Source organism: Eretmochelys imbricata, chromosome 8 (assembly GCF_965152235.1).
Source record: "Eretmochelys imbricata isolate rEreImb1 chromosome 8, rEreImb1.hap1, whole genome shotgun sequence".
In the NCBI taxonomy this organism is placed as follows: Eukaryota; Metazoa; Chordata; order Testudines; family Cheloniidae; genus Eretmochelys; species Eretmochelys imbricata.
Window position 1 is genome coordinate 98,856,618 of NC_135579.1, and position 25,041 is coordinate 98,881,658.

Below are 25,041 nucleotides of genomic sequence, written 5' to 3' on the forward strand. Positions count from 1 at the left end.
GATGTTTTTTAAATGCTTATATGTAGAGAGAATAAAATACTCGGTTTAAAAGGAAGCCTTAGAACAAACAGACTTGTAAAGTGCCATTGAATCACCATTTGAAACGAAATGATGTGTAAGTGATAATATGAAGTTTTCAGAAACAGTCAGTGTTTCAATTACATAGAAGTAGACACAAGCCAGGTATACAGTAGAGAGATGTTTATCTGTTACTCTATAAATTGAGAGTGACATTTTGAAGTAATGAAGTACTTAGTAAGGAATTTGTAATAATAGGTGTGTTGCCATTCAAGATTATTGTTATCCTTGTGTGTAGACATTGATTGACAATAATTCACTAAACACATTCTTCACATTTAAGTCTTGTGACTCATTAGTACCAGATTTACTGATTATGTTGTATAATAATGTGAGTGCACACTATCTGCATGTATATTTCCCAGTTAATTTTTTCATCTTAATTTGTGTTCCCCATAACTCATTGGTAAAGAAATTAACTTTAATTCCTTTAATACTAAACACAAATTTTAATATGAGGGTTACAAGACAAATCCAAGGCAGAGGATAATTGAATTTTTGATTGCGTTTTAACTGCAAGTAGTCTGGTTTTTTTATTTATTTATTTTAAGTGCCTTCATCGGAAGATAAAATTCAGGTTACAAGTGAGAGTACTGAGGAAGATTCTGAGGTCTGAAATCTGTATTGAACTGTTCAGTACGTAACAATATAGATTTTTGTCTCGGCAAAGCATGGGAGTACAGAGTATGGTGCTATTGTTATTGTAAAGGTGTACAACAAATTTCAAAATTAAAATTAGAACGGTGTCTTATGCTTCTAATTAAAATCAGATCAGTGATTTATTTTGATGGGTCGTTCTAGAAGCTTACTTCATTGTTGTTGTTTTTTTAATTTAACTAACAAAGATTCTGTACTATCTTGTTAACTGAGTGATGGGAAGTCATCACTACACTGTTGGATGCCGGGAAATCCTCCTGTTGCTTAACTCTAATTAGTAGTATCCTAAAAAGTATAGATTTCTGCTGCTGTAAGAAGGTGGGATTAATGTCACTCATTTTTATGTTTACTGGTAAGAATAACCATACACCATAATACTGTTATATTTAGAACAAGAACAGTCTACCTACTAATTGCAAATTCACTAATGCTCTTTGGGGAGTAACATTAAGGTTGAGAGAGCAATAAAACAAACAACGTTTATTTCAGATTGTAACAGGATCCTTAACATACCTCAGTATGTCCTTGTATTACTCCATATAAGATGTGTAAGAGCTCTCTCTGGACTGGGAACCATTTACAGATGATGTTTATATACCACAGTACCAAGGCACAATCAAGTGAGCTCATGACATGATGGCTATTGTGCTTTGAGAGCATCAGATGAAAGGTGCCATCTAAGTATGAAAATGTAATTATTATTATGGCAGATTTTAGCATGGAATTTCTTGAATCTTTATTGGTTCATGTATTTCATCTCCCAGGTTTTCTAAAACTCTGACTCCCATTAATGTGGAACCTTTCCATTAACCTGACTGAAAATGAGCATTATGACAAAGTTTAGTGTTCATACTAACTCCAACTCAGTTGCATGATTATACTTTTTCATTTATTTAAGTGGGAATTCATGCGCCAAATCCAACTCCCCTTACTCATGACTAGTCACATGACTAAGGTGAGCAGGGTTTGCTTCTAGATTTGTAAATACTGTTTGTTCCGTCGCTGTTACTAGATATCAACATCTATAAAAATTACCTACTGTACATGCCCATTGCTAATTGAAATTTCTAAGTAGTTTCAAAATTTATTTTCTTTTTCTCTCATAGCTAACAGCAGCTAGATCTCTGTTGGGACTAATTTTCTGGAGCTACATATTTAAGCTATTTTTTTTATAGGAGTCTCAGGTAGCAATGCCTATAGTTGAAGTTGCAAAACACCTGTCCGTTATAAGATCCTACTTTCACTTGCTTATAACTTTACCAGAATTACATAATTGAGGCTGAAATTTTCACTGGTGATATTTAACCAGGCTGAACTTTTTTGGAATATTTCAGCTAAAATGATCGTTGCTTCCAAGAATGAGGTTTGGGTAAAATACGTGTATTTTCTCCATGTTAAAAGAATTCTTACAATAGTTTTTTTAGAAGCTTTAGTATCTCCATGCTTTGGTGCAGAGACCTGAAATGTGGTGGTGGGGGGCGGGAGGGAGGGGTCACCCTGGTGTCAGGGATGTACCTTTTGATGCCCCTGTAAACATTTGCCCACGTTATAAGCCTCTGAAGAATCTCTGTTCACACATACTCAGTTGAAGTTGTTAGCTAAATTCTCTAGAGGTTCCATCTGCACTGAGCTTGTCCCATCCTCTCACAGTTACTGTGTGGTGGCTTGATTGCAAATGCACCATCTACACAGAGCAACTGAGCATGTTCCATCCGAGGGTTTAGGGGCTGAGCAGGACTTTCTCAGCAATTGCTCATCCTGGCTGCCAGTGATCACTGGCACAGGAACTGTGCACTGGAGGACTGATTGCCTTGTGCTCTCAATGCTCATCCTGCTGATGCCAGGCAGTGAGGAGGAAGCGTGGCTCAACTACAGAGGGGTGAGGAACGGGGGGTGGGGGGGTGAAGAGAGACAGAGTGAGTGGATAACAGTAGGAGCTTGGAGGGTTAGAAGCAGGAGCTGGAAGAGAGGGAGGGAAAGGGACAGGAGAAGAGATGGACAGAAGAAGGGGGAGAAATAAGAATAAGTAGGGGAGAAAGAGCAAGAGTCCTGGAGGAGTGGGAGGGATAGCAGCAGAGTGGGGCAGGGAACAGGGGAAATGGGCAAAAGCCAAGGATGGGCAGGAGTCGGTGTTAGAGGATAGGAGTGCAGGGGAGATGGATAGGATGGAGTGGGGATTGGCAGGATCCAGGGGGATAGCAGCAGCTAGGATGGAGTGAGGAAGATGGACAGGGGCAGAAGCTTCAACCTCGAATCCCGAGTCTTACATTCCTTTGCTGTCGAGCAAATAGTTGTGGAACCCACTAACAAACTATGTGTCTTCATCTTGGGGATTTGAACTTAGATATTTGCTTCTCCCTAAGTACATAGAACTCCAGTTTCATCACTCGGAATTCTCCCTGTGTAAGATCTGCTACAATATATTGCTCTAAGAGCAGAATTTTGCCCATGTCTACACTGGGCAGTGTTTTTTCTCCCATTTCCCCGTTTCCTCAGCACTGTTAGCACACTGACATATCTGCACCAGAGGGAATGTGGCATAGTCTGCCTTGGAGGTGGTAGATGGTTAATTAGTGAAAATATTTGAAAAACTTTGGAGGCAAATTTACAAATGTTATAAATTCTGTGTACACAGAGATATTTGAATATAACTTAGATGTATTTATTATAAAATAAACATAAAAAGGGTAATCTCCAATGGCCTTTGAAGTAGAAAGTAAAATTAAAACAGTATTATGTAATGTATTATTTCAAAAAGGGAGTATTTAATAAGTAGTATGTACATTTTGTGCTTAACAAAAGGTGTTGTCATGAGAAAAAAATATTGACTTTTTTGTGGTTTGATACACAACATGTGTAACTTTCTTATAAATCTTGTCCTTGACAACTTATGTTCAAACATCAGTGCTTTTTTTCTTTTGTGTTGAAGAACTTAATTTAGTTACATGCAATTCCTTTACAAATATGACAATAGCAAACAGGATATAGATTCCGGTTTCTGTTGCTGTTTTCTTAATAGCAACAGTAAGTCATCGTAAAACCACAAGGGGATAAACAGAACATTCTTTTGTGTTTGAAAAGCCAGCAGTATATCTTAATTGTAAATAAAGACATAAAAGAACTTTTTACTGTGTGTGAGAACTGGATACACTTCCTGTAATTAACAAAAATTCACTAATGAGCAGCCTAGATAGTTGAACTTTCCTTTTGTGATGGATTTATAACTTGCATGCATAGAAAAGCTTCAGAACACAGACACTTCATAATTCATGATAGCATAGCACATGTTGCATCCCCCTCTAGTGGTTGTTCCAATACAGGATAACTGCCTGGTACTACTGGCAGCTAATGAAGTCCCTTCTTTAGCTCAAATGGCAGAGGTGCATGCTGTGGTGCTGAAGGTGTCTGTTCAAGCACCAATTTATAACCACCTCCCACTCACATGTCATTGGTTGGTATTGCAGGTGGGATGCTCAGCACCACAGCACAGACCTCTGCTAGCTGAATAAAAGGAGTAACTCCTTTAGTTGGTAACAGTAATGTAGTCATTAAAATGTTGTGCTTTAGTACCAATGTTTTAGGATAATTTACTGGTTTTGCTTCATTGGATTTTTATGAGAGTGATTTGGAAGCATACTTTTAATGTGAAGTGCAAAAATCTCACCATTTAAATAGCTAATCGGATTTCACTTCTTGGTTTATTTATTTGCTTTTGATTAAACCTTTTTCTTCCCAAAAGTCCCAAAAGAGTTGCCTTACAGAAAATTAAAATGTATTTCGTTTATTTGTATCGATAGTCATGGTGATCGGCTTTCCTTGTCACAGGACAGAGGGGTGCACACTGTGTATTTTGATAGTTGTAGCTGGGTTGGACTTCAGTGAGGAAAGAAGCTGGTTCTTTTCACCCACCCTCTCTTTCTCGTTTACTCCCTCTACAGGCAGCCAGCTCCGCCTTCCCTGGCTTCTCTCTTCCCCATTGCTCCCAGGCAGTCAATCAAATACCATCCCTTCTCTCCCTCCCCAGCTAGCCCCAACGCACTACCCATACTTGGCTTGCAAAGATTTTGGGGACCCAAATGCATCTGTGCCATGTCACCATGTGGACCATCTGTCATACTCTCCTCTCTAGCACAGCATGAATATACCACCTCCATCTCCCTTCTGATACTGAATTGGCCATGCTACAGTGCAATGGGTTTATAAGGCATAATCAGCAGTATGCCATTATTGAGTTCATGTTAGCATGGCGGATTCAGTAAAGAGGCCCGCAGAAGGAGATGGCAGGTTCGAGCCCAGCACAACCAACCACTGCAAGATGAAGGAAGCAGATTGACTTGACTAAAAGGTGAATGGTCAGACTGTCGTCAATATAACCAATTCTAGAGAACCATGGACCAACCCCATGGAGCATGTATCTGTGAGGTTAGATCAATGGATGGATATAAACATAGGTATGTGACAGGTTCACCCAGGGTGCCACCTGGAACTGGGCTACCACTGAGCCCTCTGACCCACCAGCCTGAGCTCCCTCTCACACTGTGCTGCTGTGGCAAGCTGCAGACACACTCCCCGGTCTTACACTTCCACCAGCGTACACACAGGTAGGGTCACACCCAGCTGCAGTTACATGCAGGCTCTTGGACCAGCTACTGCATGTGAACCAACAATAGAGAGGCTACAGCCAAAATAACCACCAGCTTCCCAGTCTAGGACCCCAGAGCTGTACCGTTCTGCCCTGGTCCAAACCCCAACCAGTATAAATTTATTATCCAGTTCGGCTCCCCCTCAATGTGGAGAGGAATATGCAACAGCCTGTGCCCCTTGAGGTACGATTTCCCATGCACTTCACTCCAACTCACTGGTTTAGATAAAGCAAAAACAAGTTTATTAACGACAAAAGATAGACTATAAGGAATAGCAAACAGATCAAAGCAGATTACCTAGCAAATACACAAAAAAGAAAACTAAGCTTAATATACTAGATTGATTGGATATGAATTAGCAGATTCTCACTCTAACTGATGATACAGGCAGACTTACAGATTCTTAAGGCACAAGCTGCATTAGCTTTATAGCTTGGGTTTCTCAGGTCTTCATACACAGGCTAGAAATCCCTTTAGCCTGAATCCAGCACTTTCCCCAGTTCAGTCTTTTTTCCTCAGGTGTTTCCAGGAGTCTTCTTGTGTGGGGAGTGAAGACCAACAGATGTCACTCCCTGCCTTATATAGCTTTAGCATATGACAGGAATCCTTTGTTTCAAAACTTGGTTCCCAGACCAGTTTGTGGAAAAATACTGACATCCCAAGATGGAGTCCAGAGACATGTGGTCTGGTCACATGCCCTTGCAGTGTTGTAGCAGGCATTGCTTACAGGCTGGCCAAAACATTCACAAGAAGGTTAAGTTCTTTCAGCGTCCATTGTCTTTGCTGATGGGCCATCAGCCCTGTCTGGCTTCTTCATTGTTGTACCAGAAAGGCTAGCTGTGGGTGTAAGCACGACTGAAATACAGATATATAGTCAATATCCTTAACTTTAGATACAAGTATGATACATGAATACTAATAGGATAATCATATTTCAGCAATTCATAACTTTTCCAATGACACCTCATATGACCCATCTTGTACAAAATGCATCATAATTATGCCATAATTCTATCATAATAATATAACCGTGAAGAATATGGGGAGTAGTGTCACCAGGCACACAAAGTATGAAGGGATTTCTTTTTCTCTCCCTCTCTTTCTCTCCTTTTTCTTCTCTTTTTGGGCCTGGCAAACTAAAATGAAGTACTTACCTGTTTGGTAGATAGGATGATGGGTCAGAATGACCCTACTGAAACAAGGAGTTGCATTTGGCACTTTCCTGCATGAGAGAAAGCCACTGTGTCCCAAGGAAAGATTCAGCTGTGCTTGTTCCCACCACCACCCTCTGGTGGTGGTTACACCAGAAGCAGTGTTAAGTTCTTTCAGAAGATCTGTAGGAATTATGCCAATGGACGCTACACTAGTGATGTCCTGAACCAGTGCATACCACTGGCTGTCCCAGCTATGCCCCCTCCCCTGGCCAGCACTACCCACTTCTGGAGCTGAACTGTCACCTTTGGGCCCACCACAACCTTCCATGGAGGGTTTTCTGCTCTTGGGGTTCACTGAACCAGAAACTAGCAGAAGCTGGCACAGTGTCGGCCAACAAGTGAATAGGCCACCTCAGTAGACTGAACCTGATGGGGCTGCATGGCATCCCTCAGTCCTCAAAGTACTGATCTTGGAAAAGCAAGAAAAAAATGGTAATAATTTAATATGTCTTTTGTGTTTGGGGTGTGTACAGTGCTAAAAAGATGTGTCCACAGCTTCTTTGTTTACATTTGTTGGCTCTCAGTTTGACTGTTGACTGATCATTTCAGCATTGCATGAATGTCAAGAAGAGAGTCTGAATTTGTCACATATGAAACTAATGTGAAGAGATCCATGATTAAATACTTGGCATTAAAATGCAACACACCTGTTCTGAGCCTATCCTAAACATTTTCCCTTTCTTGCCTGAGGAGGAGACTTCTCAAAGGATTACAGTAACACTTTTTGACAAGCTTATACTGGGTGGAGTTCCCATGTAATGACATGGCTCATTTGATGATATCTCAGTAATGCATTCTTTTTATTTTTGCTGTCAAAATGTGTTACTGTAAAAGCATTGACTGTTATACAGCTGGTCCAACTTCTTCACATGTTATTTAAGTAACAGTAGGTCTAACACAATGTTTATTTTTCTAGTTATGCAACTTTAATGCTCTTGCTTTTAGATTAAATTTCAACGTTTAATAGATTTTTACCTACAATTGCTTGAAAAAGCACTTTATTTTTACAAATCCAAATTAAAACTTTCCATTCACTCTAAATTGCCCTCAACTGACACTTCACTTTTACTTGCAAATAAAGGATATCTATTTAAGAACTTTTTAAATGGAAAAACTGTTATAAAGATGTTACAATTGACACTCAGCCTTACCAAAGTGTGGAAATGCAAAGTCAAAGGCATTCATTTTGACCACAGGTCACACTTGTTTTCCCTAGTTATTGCTATAGTCTGAGGAGGAAATAGCAGGTTTGTTTTCTATGTAATTGCTGGATGGAGGTTTGAATAATAACAAAAAAAAAAGAAGCCACAAATACACCTTAAATTCACAGCAGAAGCTAGTTATAGAAATATGTTTGTATCTCTGTTCATCCAGAAACTCTGTCTTTAAAACAATGATTCATTTGACCTAGAATAATATGTGCCATTTTCATAACGCTGTACTTAATCTCCCTCCTTCGACATTTCTACTCTCACAGGAAAAAAAAAACTCACCTGAATTGTAAATGGCAGTTTTCTGCATTAACTACAAGACCTGAAATTGTCAGCAGATACTCTCCCATGCTGCCGACCAGGTTGTAAGCCTCAGATTTTTAGGATATTTAGACGCTGTGGCCTTTTGCAGTGCAATGCCTAACTGATTTAGGAGCATACATCTCATTTTCAAAAGGGATTTAGGCACTTAGAAAGCAAAATCCCATTGACAGTCAGTGGGATTTAGGGTCCCATGCCTCAGTCCCTTTTGAAAATAAGATTTACGCTCCTAAACCAGTTCGGTGTTGCAATGCTGAGTGCACCAACACCGAAATAAATACTTAAAAAATCTGGGGCCAGCTAACCAGGCGGAGTGGTTCTTGGAGATCCTTAATTTATATTGTGTTTTTCCTAACTAATGCACAAAATTCTGCTGTTTGCAATGAGCCTTGCAGTCTCTGGTGTGAATAAGTGAGGTTCTACTATACTCCCTTCTCTTTATCTCTTCCCTTGTGTAGTCCTGTCTCCCTACCTTTGCTCCCTACATAACTGCCCTTGCCAATGACTTATTTGATTCTGATACCTTCACCACTCTAAGACATGCCATTGTCCACTTCTTTCTTCAGCAAACCCTTCTTTGGTGCTACCAGTATAGTAACTACCTTCGCATATCTAACTGTCCCTTGTTCAGCAAAGTGCTCAAGAAAGGAGCCTTCTGTCATCTCGCCAGTCACTTTGTACACAGCAGGCTTCAATTTCAGCGTTCTAAAACAACCTGATTGGGACACATGTGGGTTTTTTCCTCCCCAGTGTAATGCTCCATAGTAAGTTTTGCTAAAGGATTTCTCTCCTTTAAAAAAAAAAAAAAAAAATGTACAGCAGCTCTGATATTTGAAAAGTCCATTTAAAACAAAGGATAAACGCTAAATGGCTGTTTTGTCCTAGGTACCGTTTATAGTGTAAGTATGTCATCTCGTTTGTCATATGAACGTTATAACCATTGACATCGCTTCTGTGGTTCTCACATGCAAATGCAATTTTGCATGCACTTTTATATCAAAGGTATTCCACACCATATGTGTCTAAGTTATACAATGTACAAATCTGTCATCTTCAGTGAATCAAACTAATACCTTCATTGCACTGGTTTGTTTAGACAAAGTGCGTGTTTTTCTTTCATACTCCCAGGAATAGCCTCAAGCATTTGTAGTTTTTAACTTCAGGAGTGGTTCAGTGAAATGAAGAGTTTATTTCAAATAAACGTTCAGCATTTGTAAATGCCACTTTCTGGCTTACATTCCCAGAGGCAGCTCTGCGGATTCTGCTACCCTGTGCAAACATGCAAATCTCCAACTCATAGTCATATATTCAAGTTTTGCTGTCCTTAAGGTTTGTTTGTGATTACTCCTTCTTCCTTTATGATAGAACTGACCCTGGTGGACAATCCATGAAGTAAGGTCTGGCACAACTCACTAAGGTAACCTCCATGCAAAACCAAGATCCAGAGTTAAATCCTGACCTCCTACATAACAGGCCACAGGAGTGCCAAAGTTAGATGGAAAACTCCACAGCATTAAGGCATGCTGATTTTTCCACCAAATCATCCCATCAAAGGGGCAGAGTTTGCCATCCCGGGTAGTTGGCAGGACCATAGGAATTGCTATTCCAGATCAGACCAGAAATCCACCTAGACCTGTCTCTGACAATGGCTGCTAACAGATGCTTCAGAGGAAGGTGCCAGAAACACTGCAGTGGCCAATTACAGAATTATGCTCTCAGGGAAAGTTTCTTCCTCACTCTGCCCGTCACTTTGTAGTTGGCTTATGCCCACAATCATCTTTGCTAAAAGTATTTATTATTTTTTATCCTGTCTAGTGTAACTTTGGGTGTTCTCATCTGTATAATGGCTAATTCTTTTCTGATTCCTGCTGATCGGTTTGCCTCTGAAATCTTGTAGCAGTGAGTTCCATAGATTAATTATGTATCGTGTGAAAAAATATTTCCTTTTAAATTTGTTGCCTTTCAGTTTTGTTAATATCCCCATGTTCTTCTATTATGAAAAAGAGTAAACAGGAACACACACTGTAATGTCTCTAGAGTCTTCATTAATTTGGTGGAATTCTATTATGTCTCTTATTCATTGCCTCTTTAAAAAGAACAGTCCTGTTTTTTTCAGTCTCTGTGCATATAGAAATCTTTCCGGACTTTTAATTTTCACCTGTGACTGAACTGCTTCTACTTCTGTTAACTCCTTTCTTGAGGTAGGGTGACCAGAACCGAAAGCACCATTCCACATGGGAGTCTACCCAGGATTTATATAGTGGCATTACACTGTTTTCAGTGTTTTTTCTAACCTATTCCTTATTAACACTTGTTTTGCCTTTTGGACCAACTTGGCTCACTGAACAGATGTTTTCCCTGAGCTGTCCACAGTGGCACTCAGGTTTTTTCCTAAGTGGCTGCAGTTCATTGAAAAACAGGTATGGCCTTCTGGGCCCGTCAATGATCCAGTACCCATAAGGGTGGATCTTGAGGCATCCATGGGGAGCTGGGGCAATCATGTGGTGTCCCATTGTCTCCATTCTGCTGCTTCCGAGATCCACGTTCACCATGGCAGCACGACTCCTTTAAATGTGAGTGCCTCCGACCTTTTCCCATTAGGGGTGGGGGCCTGGCAGCATGGAGCAGGCCTCCATGGGAGATGACAGGTTCTTTTTCATTCAACAGCTCCAAATTCCTTCAGTTTGACTCATTGGCTGTTTGCTCCAATCTCTTTCCACCCCTTGCCCTCACAGCCCCTACTCTTCTTGCCTAACCCTCCATGCTTCTTCCTCTACTTTTCTTCCTCTTGCCATCACCCTCTTCCTTCCTCCTCCTTCAATATCCGCATTCCCTTCTTTCTACCCCTTCCTCTCTCTCCTACTCATAATATGTTATTTTTTTAAAGAATGGGGTACTAACCACCCCTCACTGATCACTTGGCTTGTAGGTAGTATCTCCCTGCCCCCTTTGTCTTGTCTGTTCAGATTATAAATTCATCAAGGTAAGAATGGCGGCTTCATTTTTTGCTGCAGTCAATGGAAGCCATGTGAGCTCATCCAAAAGCAGAATTCAGCTGTAGAAAGGTACTTGTATGAGCAGAGGGTGTTTTGTTTTGTTGGTTTCATTCAGTTTCTTTGTATGTAAATCCAGCCTCACTTGCCTGGATTTTCCTTAGCCGCATACAAAATGAAGTGCCTGCTCTGACTTGTGTAAGAACAGTAGAAGAACCTTGATCCGAATGAATGATTCTTTTATGAATACTGTTATTAGGTGTGCTTTCTGCAACACAATCGGGCTTTCTTTGTATTACAGAAGCTTTTTATAGGATAAGAGAATATATTTTCTCTTGAGAGATCTTCACAAAAGAATCTTGGGGGAACAATACTGTTCAGTTCTCCAGGAAAGAAGGGTAACTTAATGTAAAATCTCAGAGTTACTTTTAAGCTCAAGTAAAAGTTAAGACAGATACTTTCATCCACTTCTTATTTGGTTTTTGTTTTTATTTTATTTTATTTACTAAAAAGAAGACAAGCTAATATTATCTCAGCCATGCCTGGGATAATAGCTGCAATCTCACTATCCCGTCAATATTTTAAAAGGACTTCCTTCCACGTAAGCTGTCAATTAAAAAATCTTGTTCTATCATCATTCTGACACCAAATGGATAGTATAATGACTTTTTGACATTGGATGATGTAACATTTCTGAGTGACAACTGAACAATGAGAAATTCCAGCAGCTGTACTTTATATTCGAATGGTTAGCTTTGTGAATTGTACTGTAATTTCCTCCCAATCTACTCATGTATAATTGAAGAGCTATTACACTTGTTTCATGCAATTATTATTTTATTTTCAAAGAAAAGGTTTGCTTTTCACAATTTTTGTGGCATTTCAAGCACCACTGCTTTCCCTCACCTTTATTATATATATATATATACACACACACATATATGCACACATGCTTATAATATATAATACTATATATTTCATATGTCTGCTTACATAATGTGTGTATATTATATTAATGGTAATAGTAATGATCTCCGGTATGATTAAGATCATGTTTAAGATCTTGTTCACACATTATGCTTTTTGAACCGGTGCAAGATAAATTGTCAGTATCCTAGTTTTGCCAGCAGCCTTAAGTGAACAATATTGTTAGACTGCTGCCAGGAAGGTGAAATGTCACTTGCTGTCCATTGACTTGTGAAGCACTTAGCAAGTGCATCTCGAAAAACTGAATTTATTTAGTTGTGATGCAAAATGGAATCATGCTTCCATAATAAAACAAACTTTAAAAAATATGATATTAAAGCAAAGTGTTTGAAAAGTGTAATCATTGCTGTTTGTGGAACTTCATGTTCCACCATTAACAGTGAACAGAAGAACAAAGCTTTTCTTAAAAATTCAAACTGATGTGGAAAAAAGTATATAGCTGCTAAGTGAATCATTGAAAAATATTAGTGTGTGGTTTTCAGTTTTGCTAACAAGAAAAATCTGATTTTCAGCTTTACAAAATAGTAAAATATGCTCATTAAAATAATTGCACAGGAATTTACAGCCAAATTCTGCAGAGCTCCCATTGATTTCAGCTGGCATTGAGTACATGTATTGAGACCAGGATTTGGTCATTAACCACAATTTTTAAATGGTGTACACATTAATACACTTTGAGCAAATTTATTAAAAATTGTAGTTCTCAAAAACTCCAGCAGTTTTTAATATGTACTTTTTAATACTTTGACCTTACAAAACTTACATTTGTTTTTAAAAACTGATGCCTTTTTTCTCATAATTTTCAATCTGCAAAAACAATTTGTATGTGACTGCATGCTCAGTTAGTCCTAAATACAGCTATATTGTGCAGACCTGACCCAGAAGCCCACATCTCACCGCTCTGTCATGCTGAGAGAAACACACCCCCATGAAATATCCACTGCTCGAAGGCAGAAGCCATGGGGTTCTTATTTCACCTCTTCTACTAACTGGGGTTAATATATTTGTGCAATTCATAACATTGTTATTATTGACCAAGGCCTCCTATACCTACTCTAGGAAGCAAGCAAGTAGATTCCCCCACTCCACCCCCAATATTTTTTTTTAACAAATAAGGTTGCATGAGGTATCTTCTGGAAGAGCTGGAAATACAACCCAGGTCTCTGCTATGAAAGAGATAAATTTCATCCAGTTTGCTCCACCGCCTTTCAGAATGATCAAGCCAAATATATGTGCTTGGCTGTGCAGTTCAGGTTATGGGCATTTACCTATAAAATTAATACATGAAACTTGACTCACTTTCACTCTTATTAATATCTAACTCATGTTCTGTTTCTCATGCACTAGTAGGAAATTATTTGATTTTGCAGCAATAACAGATGGATATTATTTGACTTTTTTCCCTTTAAGAAACAACTGGGTTTTTTACCTTTATTAGTATTTCTTTATTATATAAAACTATGGTATGCATAATTTTATAACAATACCTTGTGTCATTGGACTGGAACTTAGAAAATCTGAGTTTAATAGCCAGCTCTGCCCCATACTTTCTGTGTGACCTTGGGCAAAACGTGATCCATCTGTGCCTGAATTCCAACGTAAATGGGGGTTTCACAAGGCAGTTCTCAACTAACGTACTTTTTCTTTGATAGATGAAAAAAATTATAAGATTGTTCATTTACTGGCATAGTAACACAACTACTAATTTTCTTTACTTTCTGTGCCCTTTCACCATTACATATTGGTAGCTCCTTTGACAAGTGTTTTCTTCTGGTCCTCTCATTACATTGTCATGTCTCTTTTGTTTTTTGTTTTCTGGCAACAGTGAGTCATCCTCACTGCTTTGTGTGATGTCTCTGGAGGAGAGACTTGGCTAGAGCAGTGAACTACATTTAAAATGAAAAGAACACAATATACAATGTTGAAAATTTATCCAGGATGTAACTGCGAACAAGAAGAGTATTATAGCTTTGCCAGAATACCTAGTGACTTGTTCGTTCTTGCGGAGTAGTAGTAAAACCAACTATAGCAGTGGTTCTCAACCCTTTTTTTACCCAGGGACCCCTAAACTTAAATAGACAAACCTGCAGACCTCCAACCAAAGGCAACGTGTGGGGTGGGCCACCTGCCTCCAGAGATTTCTGCCTTCCATTTGGCCCTGCTCCCTGAGGTGCTGATGTAGCCGGGCGGAGAAGTGGTGTGTCTCCTTGGCTAGCTGCTGCCTGCTCGTGGAGTCAGCGGCTGTGAAGCAACCCCTTCTGATGGCAGGGGGAGATCTTTCTGCAGTGATTTTTGGTTGCGGCCCACCCCCTACCCAGACAGGCTGGGTGGCCCGCTGAGGTGAGTCAGGGGGTGGAGATGGCACTCCCTCTACAAGCCCCGCCTGGGGCTGAGGCCCAGTTTATTTTGGTGGACCCCCTGAAACCTGCTTGCGGCCCCTCAGGGGGCCCGGACACCTGGTTGAGAACCAGTGGACTATAGCATAGCACAAATCTATACATTGAAACGTTTTATTTGATTACATCTCTTTCCTAGCTAAAAACTCTAGATGCTAGTGCTATCTAGTCTACCTAGGAATTTGACTTTAAGATCCAAGTATGAATAATAGTACTAGGTCTCTGCCGTGTAATTGTTTACCTCTAGATTTAGGTTTAGCTATGGGATTTCACATCTTTCTATCAGGATCAGCCAGTCATGCATAATAAATCTTTGCATTCCTGACATCCTTTTCATAACCCATCCTCTATGAGGATGTTCGCTGCCAAGAATTGGAGGAAATAAGCTATTAGGAAAATGCTTGAAACGCCAAATCAGGATGCTTGAAAAAGAACCTACAGTGTCAACCTTTTTGGAAGTTGTTCCCTCTCATCTAGAAGACATAATTTAAAGCAATGGGTACTATGCTCCATTTGAAAGAATTATTCAGTATTCTGTGAAATAAGTAATAGTTTGCTATAAGTAAATAGATTCTATCTTCAGCACAAATAATTGTTTGTGAATGTTGTTCTTTTCTCTTTGGCAGTTTTAAAATGCAAAATAAGAATCAATGTAGTATTTCCTACCAAAGTTCTGGTTTGGGATTTGGCTTTTGTGGTGAGAGTTTTAGTAGACAGTTTTTTTTACAAACTTGAAACCTGCCTTAGTTAACTTTTTGACTTTGATTAAGTAGTCTAATGGAATTACATTGTTAAGTTATGGCCTCTTATTCTTCTGAGAAAAGAAAGAAGCAGTACTTTGCACCTGACCTTTCAGTTTTCCCTAAGGTATCACTGGACTTTCAAGTGACCTTTGAAATTCAGTTAGAGTCTGATGTACCCAGTTGCAAAAATTGAAAGTTAAAAAGGTTCTCTCTGAAGCAAATGTTAGGAAGGTTTTCAAAATGCCTCTCTTCCCCCAGACTATCTGTGACAGACTATCTTCTCTCAATAAGCTAGTTTGTGACCATTCTGTTTCTCACAATCTTAAGGTGAATTTGTGATATACATAAGGAAGTCCTCAATATGGCAAAAGAAGAGTGTTCTGTTCTCCATTATGACCCACTCTTCAAGAAGAGTAGGGAATAGGTTCTGTAATGTTCAAGAGGCCTTCTTCCCTTTTGAATAAAGTACAATTTAAAGTTTAATTCTTTGAGGGACCCCCAATAACTGAATATCCACTTGTCTCATCTAGTTTCTTCCTGTTTGGGTTTACCTTCATGTGTCCTTGTGTGTCAGAAACACAGCATACTAGGGCTTCTAAGGAGCAAAAGTCAGGAACAGGAGGGGAACAGATTATCCAAAATGGCTAGAATTCTTGTTCATCGCTGCAAATATTACTGTTGTAACTCACAGTTCAATCCTTCTCAGCAAACTGATGGTTTCAAGCATCTTCTGTTAATCAAATGTAAAAAACGGAAGACTAGAAAACGCATTCGTCCCATATTTATAAAGAAAAATAGTTCACTGTAAAATGATTTTGTTACTCTCGAATTGGGGGTTGGTTACTTTTTTGTTTTGTTTTTTTCAGTAATTGTGACTGCTTCTTGCTGATGTAGGCTAATGTAGAGTTCTTTTAACTGCTAATACGTTAGAGTTTTGTTTGAGGTACTTCTTGGCATGTTTGCATGACATAACAATTGCAGTTAATTCATACCTCTCCAATAATCTCATTTCAAACTGAATCGTTGCCAAATGTTCTTGAGAAAGGCCTAGGGAAAAAATGATCAATTTGAAAAATTGTTCCCTTATGTACGGGAAAACGAGTAGATAAATGGGAATGTTAACAGAATATACTTTAAAAATATGATATATAAGTTATTAGGCATTGAGATTTCATTTCTATTAAATATAGGGAACAAATTATTTCTGCTTAAATGCTCTCTTAGAAGTGTCGGTTTTGTTAGCTAGGGTGAGTGGTCATTAGGTGTTAATAGGGCTAAGCTCACGAATAATGGTATAGCTGTAAAATATGGTTGTACTGCAGAGTGCACTATTACCTGCTGCCACTGGGGAGCTTCTGATGGGGCTGGAGCTGCTCCAGCCTCTGTAACTGTAGTGGGAAGAAGGACATAGCAGAAAATGCTGGCTTTGGTTGAGCTGGCCCCAAAGAAGCAGAGTACAGAGGTATATTATCAAGCTCCCTGCAGCCTCCAGCTCTTGGAGTCCCTGTAGTGCTTAGGCTCCAGGCAGCAGGCTGCTTCTGTTTCTGCTTTTCTTGTCCCAGTAACAAGTAGGGATGATTTCTGGGTTATGGGAATAAGGGGGCTCCTGAGTATGGTGGTGGCGGGCCATGGATTGAAGAGGAAGAATAGTCTGAGCCCCTCAAACTATTGCCCAATTTCTCTTCTCCCGTTCACCTCCGGAATCATTGAGCATGATGTCTACAACTGCTCTCTGGTGTTTTTCATCCAGTTCTGTTCTTGACTATTTCCAATCTGGTGTCCATCATCTGTCTGCCTGGGAAATAACTGTAATGATCTGTACCTGGTCAAATCTGTAGGCCTATACGTCATCCTTATCCTACTTGACCTCTTGGTGACTTTTGACACCACTGACCACTCCCAGCTTCTTGAAATTTTGCACTTCACTGGCTTTTGTAACTCTGTCCTCTCATGGTTCTTCTATCTCTCTGATCATTCTTTTACTGACTCATTAGGTGGGTCATCCTCCTCCCCCTACCCCTTTCTATGGGTTGCCCTCCAGACTTTGTCCTTTGTGCCCCCTCCACTTCTCTCTTTACACCCTCTCTCTAGGTGCTCTTATCCACAAGCACGGTTTTCACTACCAACTTTATGCTGATGACTCACCAATCTACCTCTCTACTGATGAGCTATTTTCTTTAATCCAGTCTAGTATGTTGGCCTGTCTTTCTGACATCTCTTTGTAAATGTCCAATCATTATCTTCAGCTCAGCATGGCCAGAACTGTGCTCTTGACCTATCCCCCCAAGTTCTCCTCACATCCCCCTTTGGATGGAAAATACCACCAAGGTTGCAGTAGCCAAGACTTGAAATGATGAGGTTGCAGAAGAGAGTTTTGGCTGTGTGGACAAAGAGCCAAGGCCAGACTTTAAAATATGTTGTGTAAGAAAAAGCTGTAAGATTTAGCAATGGCCTGAATATGTGGGTCCAGTGAGAGGGTCGAATCAAAGATGATACCCACAGTTGCAGGCCTGGGTGACTGGGAGAATGATGGTGGTGTGCACAGTGATGGAGAGGGGTGGGCTCCTTTTCCTACGCCTTTCCTCCACATCTCTACTTCCAGTTGAAGAAATTACAATCCATGTAACTAACTAAGCTGGCCAGTTCTTCAGCAGGTTCATTTCCAAAGTTCTTCACCCTACTGTCTGTTTGTGCCATTAGATTGAAAGCCCTTCAGGGCAGGAATTGGCTCTTTTCTGTGTTTGTACAGAACAGTGGGGGTTGGGGCCTTTGGCAATACCATAACATTAATATTTAATAATAACGAGCCTGGAGTGGAACCTGTTGAAGGCAAAGGGATTTTTACCTGATTAAGGAGTTGGGAACAGGCCCTTCTCTTGTAGGTTAAAAGGGTGGGACTAGCCAGTGCCTGAAGCCAACTTCATTGGACAGTGAACAGCAAATCCACCATCTGAAATGTAAAATTCATTTCATGAGGACATCTTTCCCAAACCTACAATTTATCTAAATCTAGATAATTATACATTTATAATGGACCAATTTAAACACTGTATCAGGCAGATCATGTTTGCTCTCTCTCTCACACACGCACACTCATATATACACACACACAAGCGTGCACACACATATGTATATATAAAAACCTAAAGTTGACCATGAAACACTTTTGTGGGCCTCTATTGCAAGCAGAAGCAGAAGTAATGCAACCAAATTACTATTAAAACATTTGGTCTAAAGAGTGCCAGTGAGTATAAAAGAAACTATATTGGTCTATTAATTATTTGTTGGTTTTTTTTATTTTAGGATGAACGTGAGGCCAGAGAGAATGTGAAGAGAGAACAGGATGAAGCTTACCGCATTTCACTAGAAGCTGATAGAGCAAAGGTGTGTGCATAGCGAAGAATATCCCCTGCTGTGTTGGGAAGTAATTTCATGAATGCCAGGATATGCATGTCCTCACAATGGATGAAATTCACCTAGTTTTGGAGGACCACACCACTTCAGCCCCATGTAGGGTTCTGCTTCCCTACACACCAAGGAAAACTCCTTACCAGCCACACAGGCCAGCATACAAAGCCACATCGTGGGCAAGCCAAGAGAGAGGCCACAGATTTATATTTACACAGATCCAGTGGCCCCAATAGCCCACACAACTGACATGTAGGGTCTGTGGTAACAATTTCAACCAAGAGACTGGAATAGTGGCCATGGGGGTTGTGAGGCAGGCCTGACCTAGGTTTAGGGATGGGGGGTCACCTTGCCTTGCCATCTGTTCTGCATTCCCCCCTCACAGAGCATGAATACTCAGAGTGAGTTTCACCTTGTGTGACTAGGAAGTCTTCATGGGTAGTTGCTTCTGCTTAGCACAGTAGTTTATGTAGCTGAAGTTTGGAAATTCTCAGAATCTGTGTTGCTCATTAAGCACATGTTTTATGTGGTGCACTGATGAGGACGTACACAGTGTTCAGATGACTGTTTTCATTATTATGCTTTATATGTGGAATATTGAGGGCTGGGGGGTTCACGTGTCTTTATCATATCATTTAAATATGGCACATGCACATACTGGCCAAAAAGCTTGACCTGTGTAACAATGCTCCCTTTGGCCTTATGACTAGGATCCACTGCAGGGTTAATTTAATATGTGATATGCTCTCTGTCAAGGAGCCTCTATCCTGTCCTCGCAGGGAGATGACTTGATCTAAGAGGTCTTTTCCATCTATAACCACTGAATCTATATACAAAGATACTGATTTTGAATGAAAACATGTGTAGTTATTTGCAAATTTTGTAGTATTCTATTGTTCCTTTATGTTCCTATTCTTGCTCCAGAATTAAGGGGCTTGTGTTCTCCCCATCTGCATGCAGAGGGGAGCATGCACCCACCAAAGAGCAGGAGGGGAGGATACTACCTTTGTGGCATACTTCCCATTCAGCCCCAATCTTTCAGAAGCTCCTCCCAGTCTGAGGCTGTATTAATTTGCACTGTTTCCCCTTCTGTTTGTGGAACCCGGTGTGACAGCTGCAGTCTGCCCCTTGTCTCTGGCAGGTCTGCACAAACCACTCCTACCCCAGCAGAAAAAGAAACATTTGTGGAGTTTCCTCTCCTTCATGTGGGTAATGCAGTTTTTTTGCACAGGGCTATGGGCTGTGCTGTTTAGCTATCAGTTGAATGTAAATGTGATTGTTTCTTTCTCTTTAATAGAGGGAAGCACAAGAGAGAGAACAAGCAGAGCAGTTTCGTTTGGAGCAGATTCGAAAAGAACAGGAGGAAGAACGTGAGGTGGGACACTTTGCCTTTTGGGGCAATTTCTAGAGTTTGTGTTGGTGGGATACCTGGCAACCATCACTCAGAGCTGACTAAGATTTTTTTGTGTGGGCATTCAATACCTATGACATACTTTAATCTGACATGGATAACATTTATAGATCGTTTTACTTTATTGGGTAAAACATGATTTTATGGCTTTTCCACTAACTATTCTGTCTCATATTATCTGCTGCTCTTCCACTATCCTTAGGCAAGTCTGAAGCGCTCTCTGCCTCAGTTTCCTTGTTTGTTACATGGATAACCTACTTCACCAGGGTCTCATGAGGTCTAACGCCTCATCTTTGATAAAGTGGGGGTTTGTATGCATTCAGGCCTATTAGCACTTTGATCACTGCACTAAATAATCATCACACCCCTAGTGGATGGGAGATTAATATTAGTGCCCTCATTTTACACAGGAGGGGTATTGACTGAGTCTGAGAAATTAAGTGACTTGACAATAGAATCATAGGAGTGTAGGACTGGAAGGGACTTCAGTAGGTCACCTACTCCAGTCCCCTGCACTCAAGGCAGGACTAAGCAATAACTAGACTATCCCTGACAGGTTTGTCCAACCTGTTCTTAAAAAGCTCCAGTGACGGAGATTCCACAACCTCCGTAGGCAATTTGTCCCAGTGCCTAACTACCCTTGCAGGAAGTTTTTCCTAATCTTCAATTTAAACCTCCCTTGCTGCAGTTTAAGTGACAGAGGGTGTCAGCATTAGAGCTGGGATTAGAATGCAAGAGTGCCGTACTCTCAATCTTTGCGTTATGAACTGGGCCATTCTACTGAGCGAGACCAAGACAGTCCATTGGTTGACTGGCAGGACCAGTTTAGCTTCATGCAGCTGGGAGGAAGCTTATGATAGTTTTGGCTCTACCCACTGCAGACCAAATGACATCATTCTATACATATTGGGCCACAGTACCCCCCCCCCCCCAATTTAGAGGGATCTTTGGCAGTTGGTTTCATGGATCCAAGGGCTAACTATGAGTAGCTGCAAGGAAGACAATGATTAATCTGCGAGCTTTAGGAAAAATCACAGTGACAGTCTCTCAGCCCGAGTGATCAGTTAACATCAGTTCATATAATAAATATTTTATACACCTATATTTTATTATTTTATATGGAAAAGAACATACTTTTTAAATTATAAAACATGAGATTAGCATTAACATTTTGAGTTACTTAAATTAGGGGTCCTGTGTCTGAAGCTCCAAACATTGTCTTTGCAGATACCAGTTTTTAAAACACAGTATCTCAGTTGCTTTTCATTTTATGGATTGATTTCTTTACTTTTGTTTTCAAATATCTTGGAGCCTAGTTAGCACTATGAACAAATGGTTTGCATAATTTAATTTGGGGAATGAAGCAGTTTTTTAATTTTAAGATAAAAGTAACCAAAAGCCCACAAAAATCCCAATTATTTTCTTTGTACTAGTAATACAGTTTTTAAATGGTCAATCAAATTTATCCTGAAATTTCTTTTAAAGAAAAGAAACCTTTAGTCTCTGACTGAGACCTTAAATGCCAAAGTCTGTCCCCCCAAAACCAAGGTATCAATGAAAATTCAAAAACCCTGTCACAATAATGATGCAAACTCTCCATTGTGATTAAACATATTGGCTGCAGGATAAACTAATGAGGTTAAACATTGGAAAAATTAGGAGATAAAAAGAGCAAAGCAAGATGAGTGAATTTAACTCTTTAGAATGTTTCTCAAAGTACACTGTTAATGAGAAATATACAAGTGTTAAGCCACAAAGCCACAATTTTGTTTACAAATCCAAGTCAATGAAGTATGGCACTAGTTCTTGCTGAACCAATAACTAATCTCTTGTTATACCCGTTCAGGTACAAGGGCTACAAAAGATGGCAAATCAACCCTGTAAGAGGCATTGATGTGTACCTGAGCACAGCCCCAAACTGGCCCCTCTCCAGGAAGCATCTCATGGGAACAATTTGTTAATTTGTGAGATATGAGCCATCATACATGTGTGCTCCATTCCCTTAGTCTGAGTGGATGGATAAACCACTCCCTGTGGAAACTACTGTTCCCCAAATGCAACTGTGGTGTGAAGAGTTTGAAAGTACAGGTGTCCAGCAGAGATTCTGCAGGATCTAATCCAGGATGCCCAACTTTCCTGCTGCGTATGGTCAGACTCAGCCATGTAATTTTTTGTCAGACTGTGCCACAAGTGTCCTGTTTAACAGTTCCCCAGTAAAAGCTTGTTTTGGGGGTTCTATGGGGTTTCACAACTAGTCCATTGTCCCAATCTGTTTTGTCCAAAGTGTGATCTCCCAGTACAGTATATTCCCGCATGCTAAAACAGTCATAGGGTAATGTGTATGAAGTTCTGCACACAGCAGTAATTTTTTCTTCTTCTTTATCTCCAGGCAAATGTATAACATAGTGATTAAAAAAAGGGATAGTGCACATCCACTTCTCCCCCCAAAAACAAAACAAAAACTGTACATGAGACTATCAGTCCTTAGAGGAGTTCTGGTGAAATAAACAGAATCATAGCTCAGCTAGCTATGTCATCAACCGCTGCGTTGTTGTTAAAACAGCTATCATGTAGTACCCAAAATAAAACTGCATGTCAGTGGGTGATGAAATGCTCCCTATGTTTATCCATTCTCCGAGGGGTGAGATGGGGCTAAGTCAGTTAATGATTGAAAAGGGCTTTGAGATCCTTGAATGAGACTTTCAAATTAAAAGTGCTATAGATGTGCAAACTTAAAGGGTGAAATCCTGGCCCCATTGAAAACGATGGGCATTTTGCCATTGATTTCAGTGGGGCCTAGAATTTCACCCATCATTAATAAGAGCCTTATTAATAATAAGCATTGATATATCTGCATCCTCGTGGGGTGTGTTTGTTTGCTAATGCTATATAAATATATAAACCAACATACTTTCCCCTCTTTTTCTATTCATTAATATAATTTTCTTGATCTGTCTCTTTTCTTTTTGCAGACATTTGAAATCTGCATTATGTTTTTATTTCATTTTCCAGATGATTAAAGTCTGTGGAACTGGTGAAATCCTGTTTAAATTGCATCCTTTCCTTTCTTTTTCTTTGTTGTTGTTTTTTGTTTTCTCCCCTGAAGTGGCTTTTTAAATGTATATTTGGTGACATTTCAGTACTATGTTCTTTTCTGATATATGGAAACATTGCATTATACAACTGCAAAAAAATAAAGTAGGTAACCAACATAATTTTTTATTCTCGAAGATAAACTTGACAAGCAAATTGTGTCAACAATTCACCTTGCACACATCTTTCTGACCAAGATAAATCATCTAAGAACCTGAAATATTTAAGTGCTTCCAGAACTTTTAAACCATGTTATATTGTGAATAGTTCATTTAGTCAGAACTACAGTATTAAGTGTTTTGCATAAGATGCTCCACCTTTTCTCTACACTGTACTGTCGGATTTGCTGTCCTCTTACCTCCTGTTGCTACCAAAAGTCAATAATGGGAGTTAAGGTAAGAGACCATTAGAGGGACACTAGAGGAGTCTTGCAGAAAATAGGAATATGAGAATTCTGTTGTGAATAATTAACAAGTTGCATTCTGTAAAGTTATTAGCAGTTGAACTCACGTAATTGAACTCACGTAAACTAGTACTGTAGCATAACAGCAATAAGACTGTTAAGAAATTGCCTTGCTTATCTTCTAATTCATGTAATTAGTGTGTTTTCTTTCTCTCTTTAAAAGTAATTGTGAACACATAGAAACAATAATTCCCGTCCGCTGCATTGTGCTTACTACCCTGGCCTTTTGGAAACTGTTTTCTCACGTAAAAGCAGAAAAACCAGTCCACGATTAAAACTATACCTGAGCTTCCTTGTTTTAATACAAACTGTAATAATGAAAAGAATAAGATCTGTTTGCTCAGCCAAACAAAAGAGATTTTAACAATGCTGTTTACTGACACTCCCTATGTTCAAGTGTACGGATTACCTATATTCCGTTGTTCTGTAACAGTGTTTGCTTACATAAGGGGCTTTATGTTCAGTTCCATATATTTGAAATCTGGCTATTGATCTATTCACAGACTGAACATCCTTTTTTATCAACAAAATTCAGCTTGCTTATTCAGATCCAAGCGTTGCTAATGTTATCCAGCTCATAATTGTTTTCTAACTTGGTTCACTGGGGTGGAATATCCATTGTATATTGTCATTTTATGTTGAAGCCTTGGAGACTGGTTACTTTGGGGAGCTAGGTATTCTTTGCACAAAGAAAAGAGCTCTAATGAGCTACTGTTGTTTATTTTTCTGTAATATAATTGATTGAGTTCAGTAAATAATGTAGCATCTGTTATTATACTATGTGAGGAAATGTCAAAACAGAAAGAAAGTAAGCAGGTGGTTGAGGAAGGAGAGAAAGGAAATAGAATCTATTTAATTATATTATTTAAAATATAATCTCATAGCAGACACATAAAAATTAACTTGAGCCACAAGAACATTAAAAAACTCTTTTGGATTCACACAGAAAATGCCTGGGATTGCAAAAGCCCATGTGAAGCTCTATGTATAATCATTTATATTGAGATATAATGTTTCCCAGTGTCTGCATGTAAGAAGCAGATTGTTTAAATGATCTTGTACCCTTGCCTCTGCCCCATTCTGTCCTTTTCATGTAATTCGTTTCTCCCTCTAAATGACTATGGGGGAGATTTTCAAAGACACAAATAGCAATTGAGTGCCTCACTCCCATCGAAAATCAATGGGAACTAGGCACTTTAACTGACTTTGAAAAATCTTTCTCTTTTGTGCCTTTTTTCATATCACCCCAATTGTTGTTAAGATTTTTACCAACAGGTGCCTGAATGTAGGCTCCTTTAGAACATCAGGCCAAACTAATTTAGCAGGCATCTTCTTTTGAAAACCTGGCCACAGAATTCATGTTATACTAGCTCCTGGAAGCCCTGGTTAGGATCGTGGCCGAGAACAAATTCACAGGTAGCTA

At 39.6% G+C, this 25,041-nt stretch overlaps 1 protein-coding gene across 1 annotated transcript in view; it reads left to right on the forward strand.

Moving 5' to 3' along the window:
• FAF1 (Fas associated factor 1) overlaps positions 1–25,041 on the forward strand; it is a 305,001-nt gene that overhangs the window by 253,687 nt on the left and 26,273 nt on the right. Inside the window, exons 16-17 of the mRNA XM_077823839.1 lie at positions 18,547–18,627; positions 19,949–20,026. Of these exons, the coding sequence (XP_077679965.1) occupies positions 18,547–18,627; positions 19,949–20,026 (159 nt within the window). The remainder of the gene's footprint in view (positions 1–18,546; positions 18,628–19,948; positions 20,027–25,041) is intronic.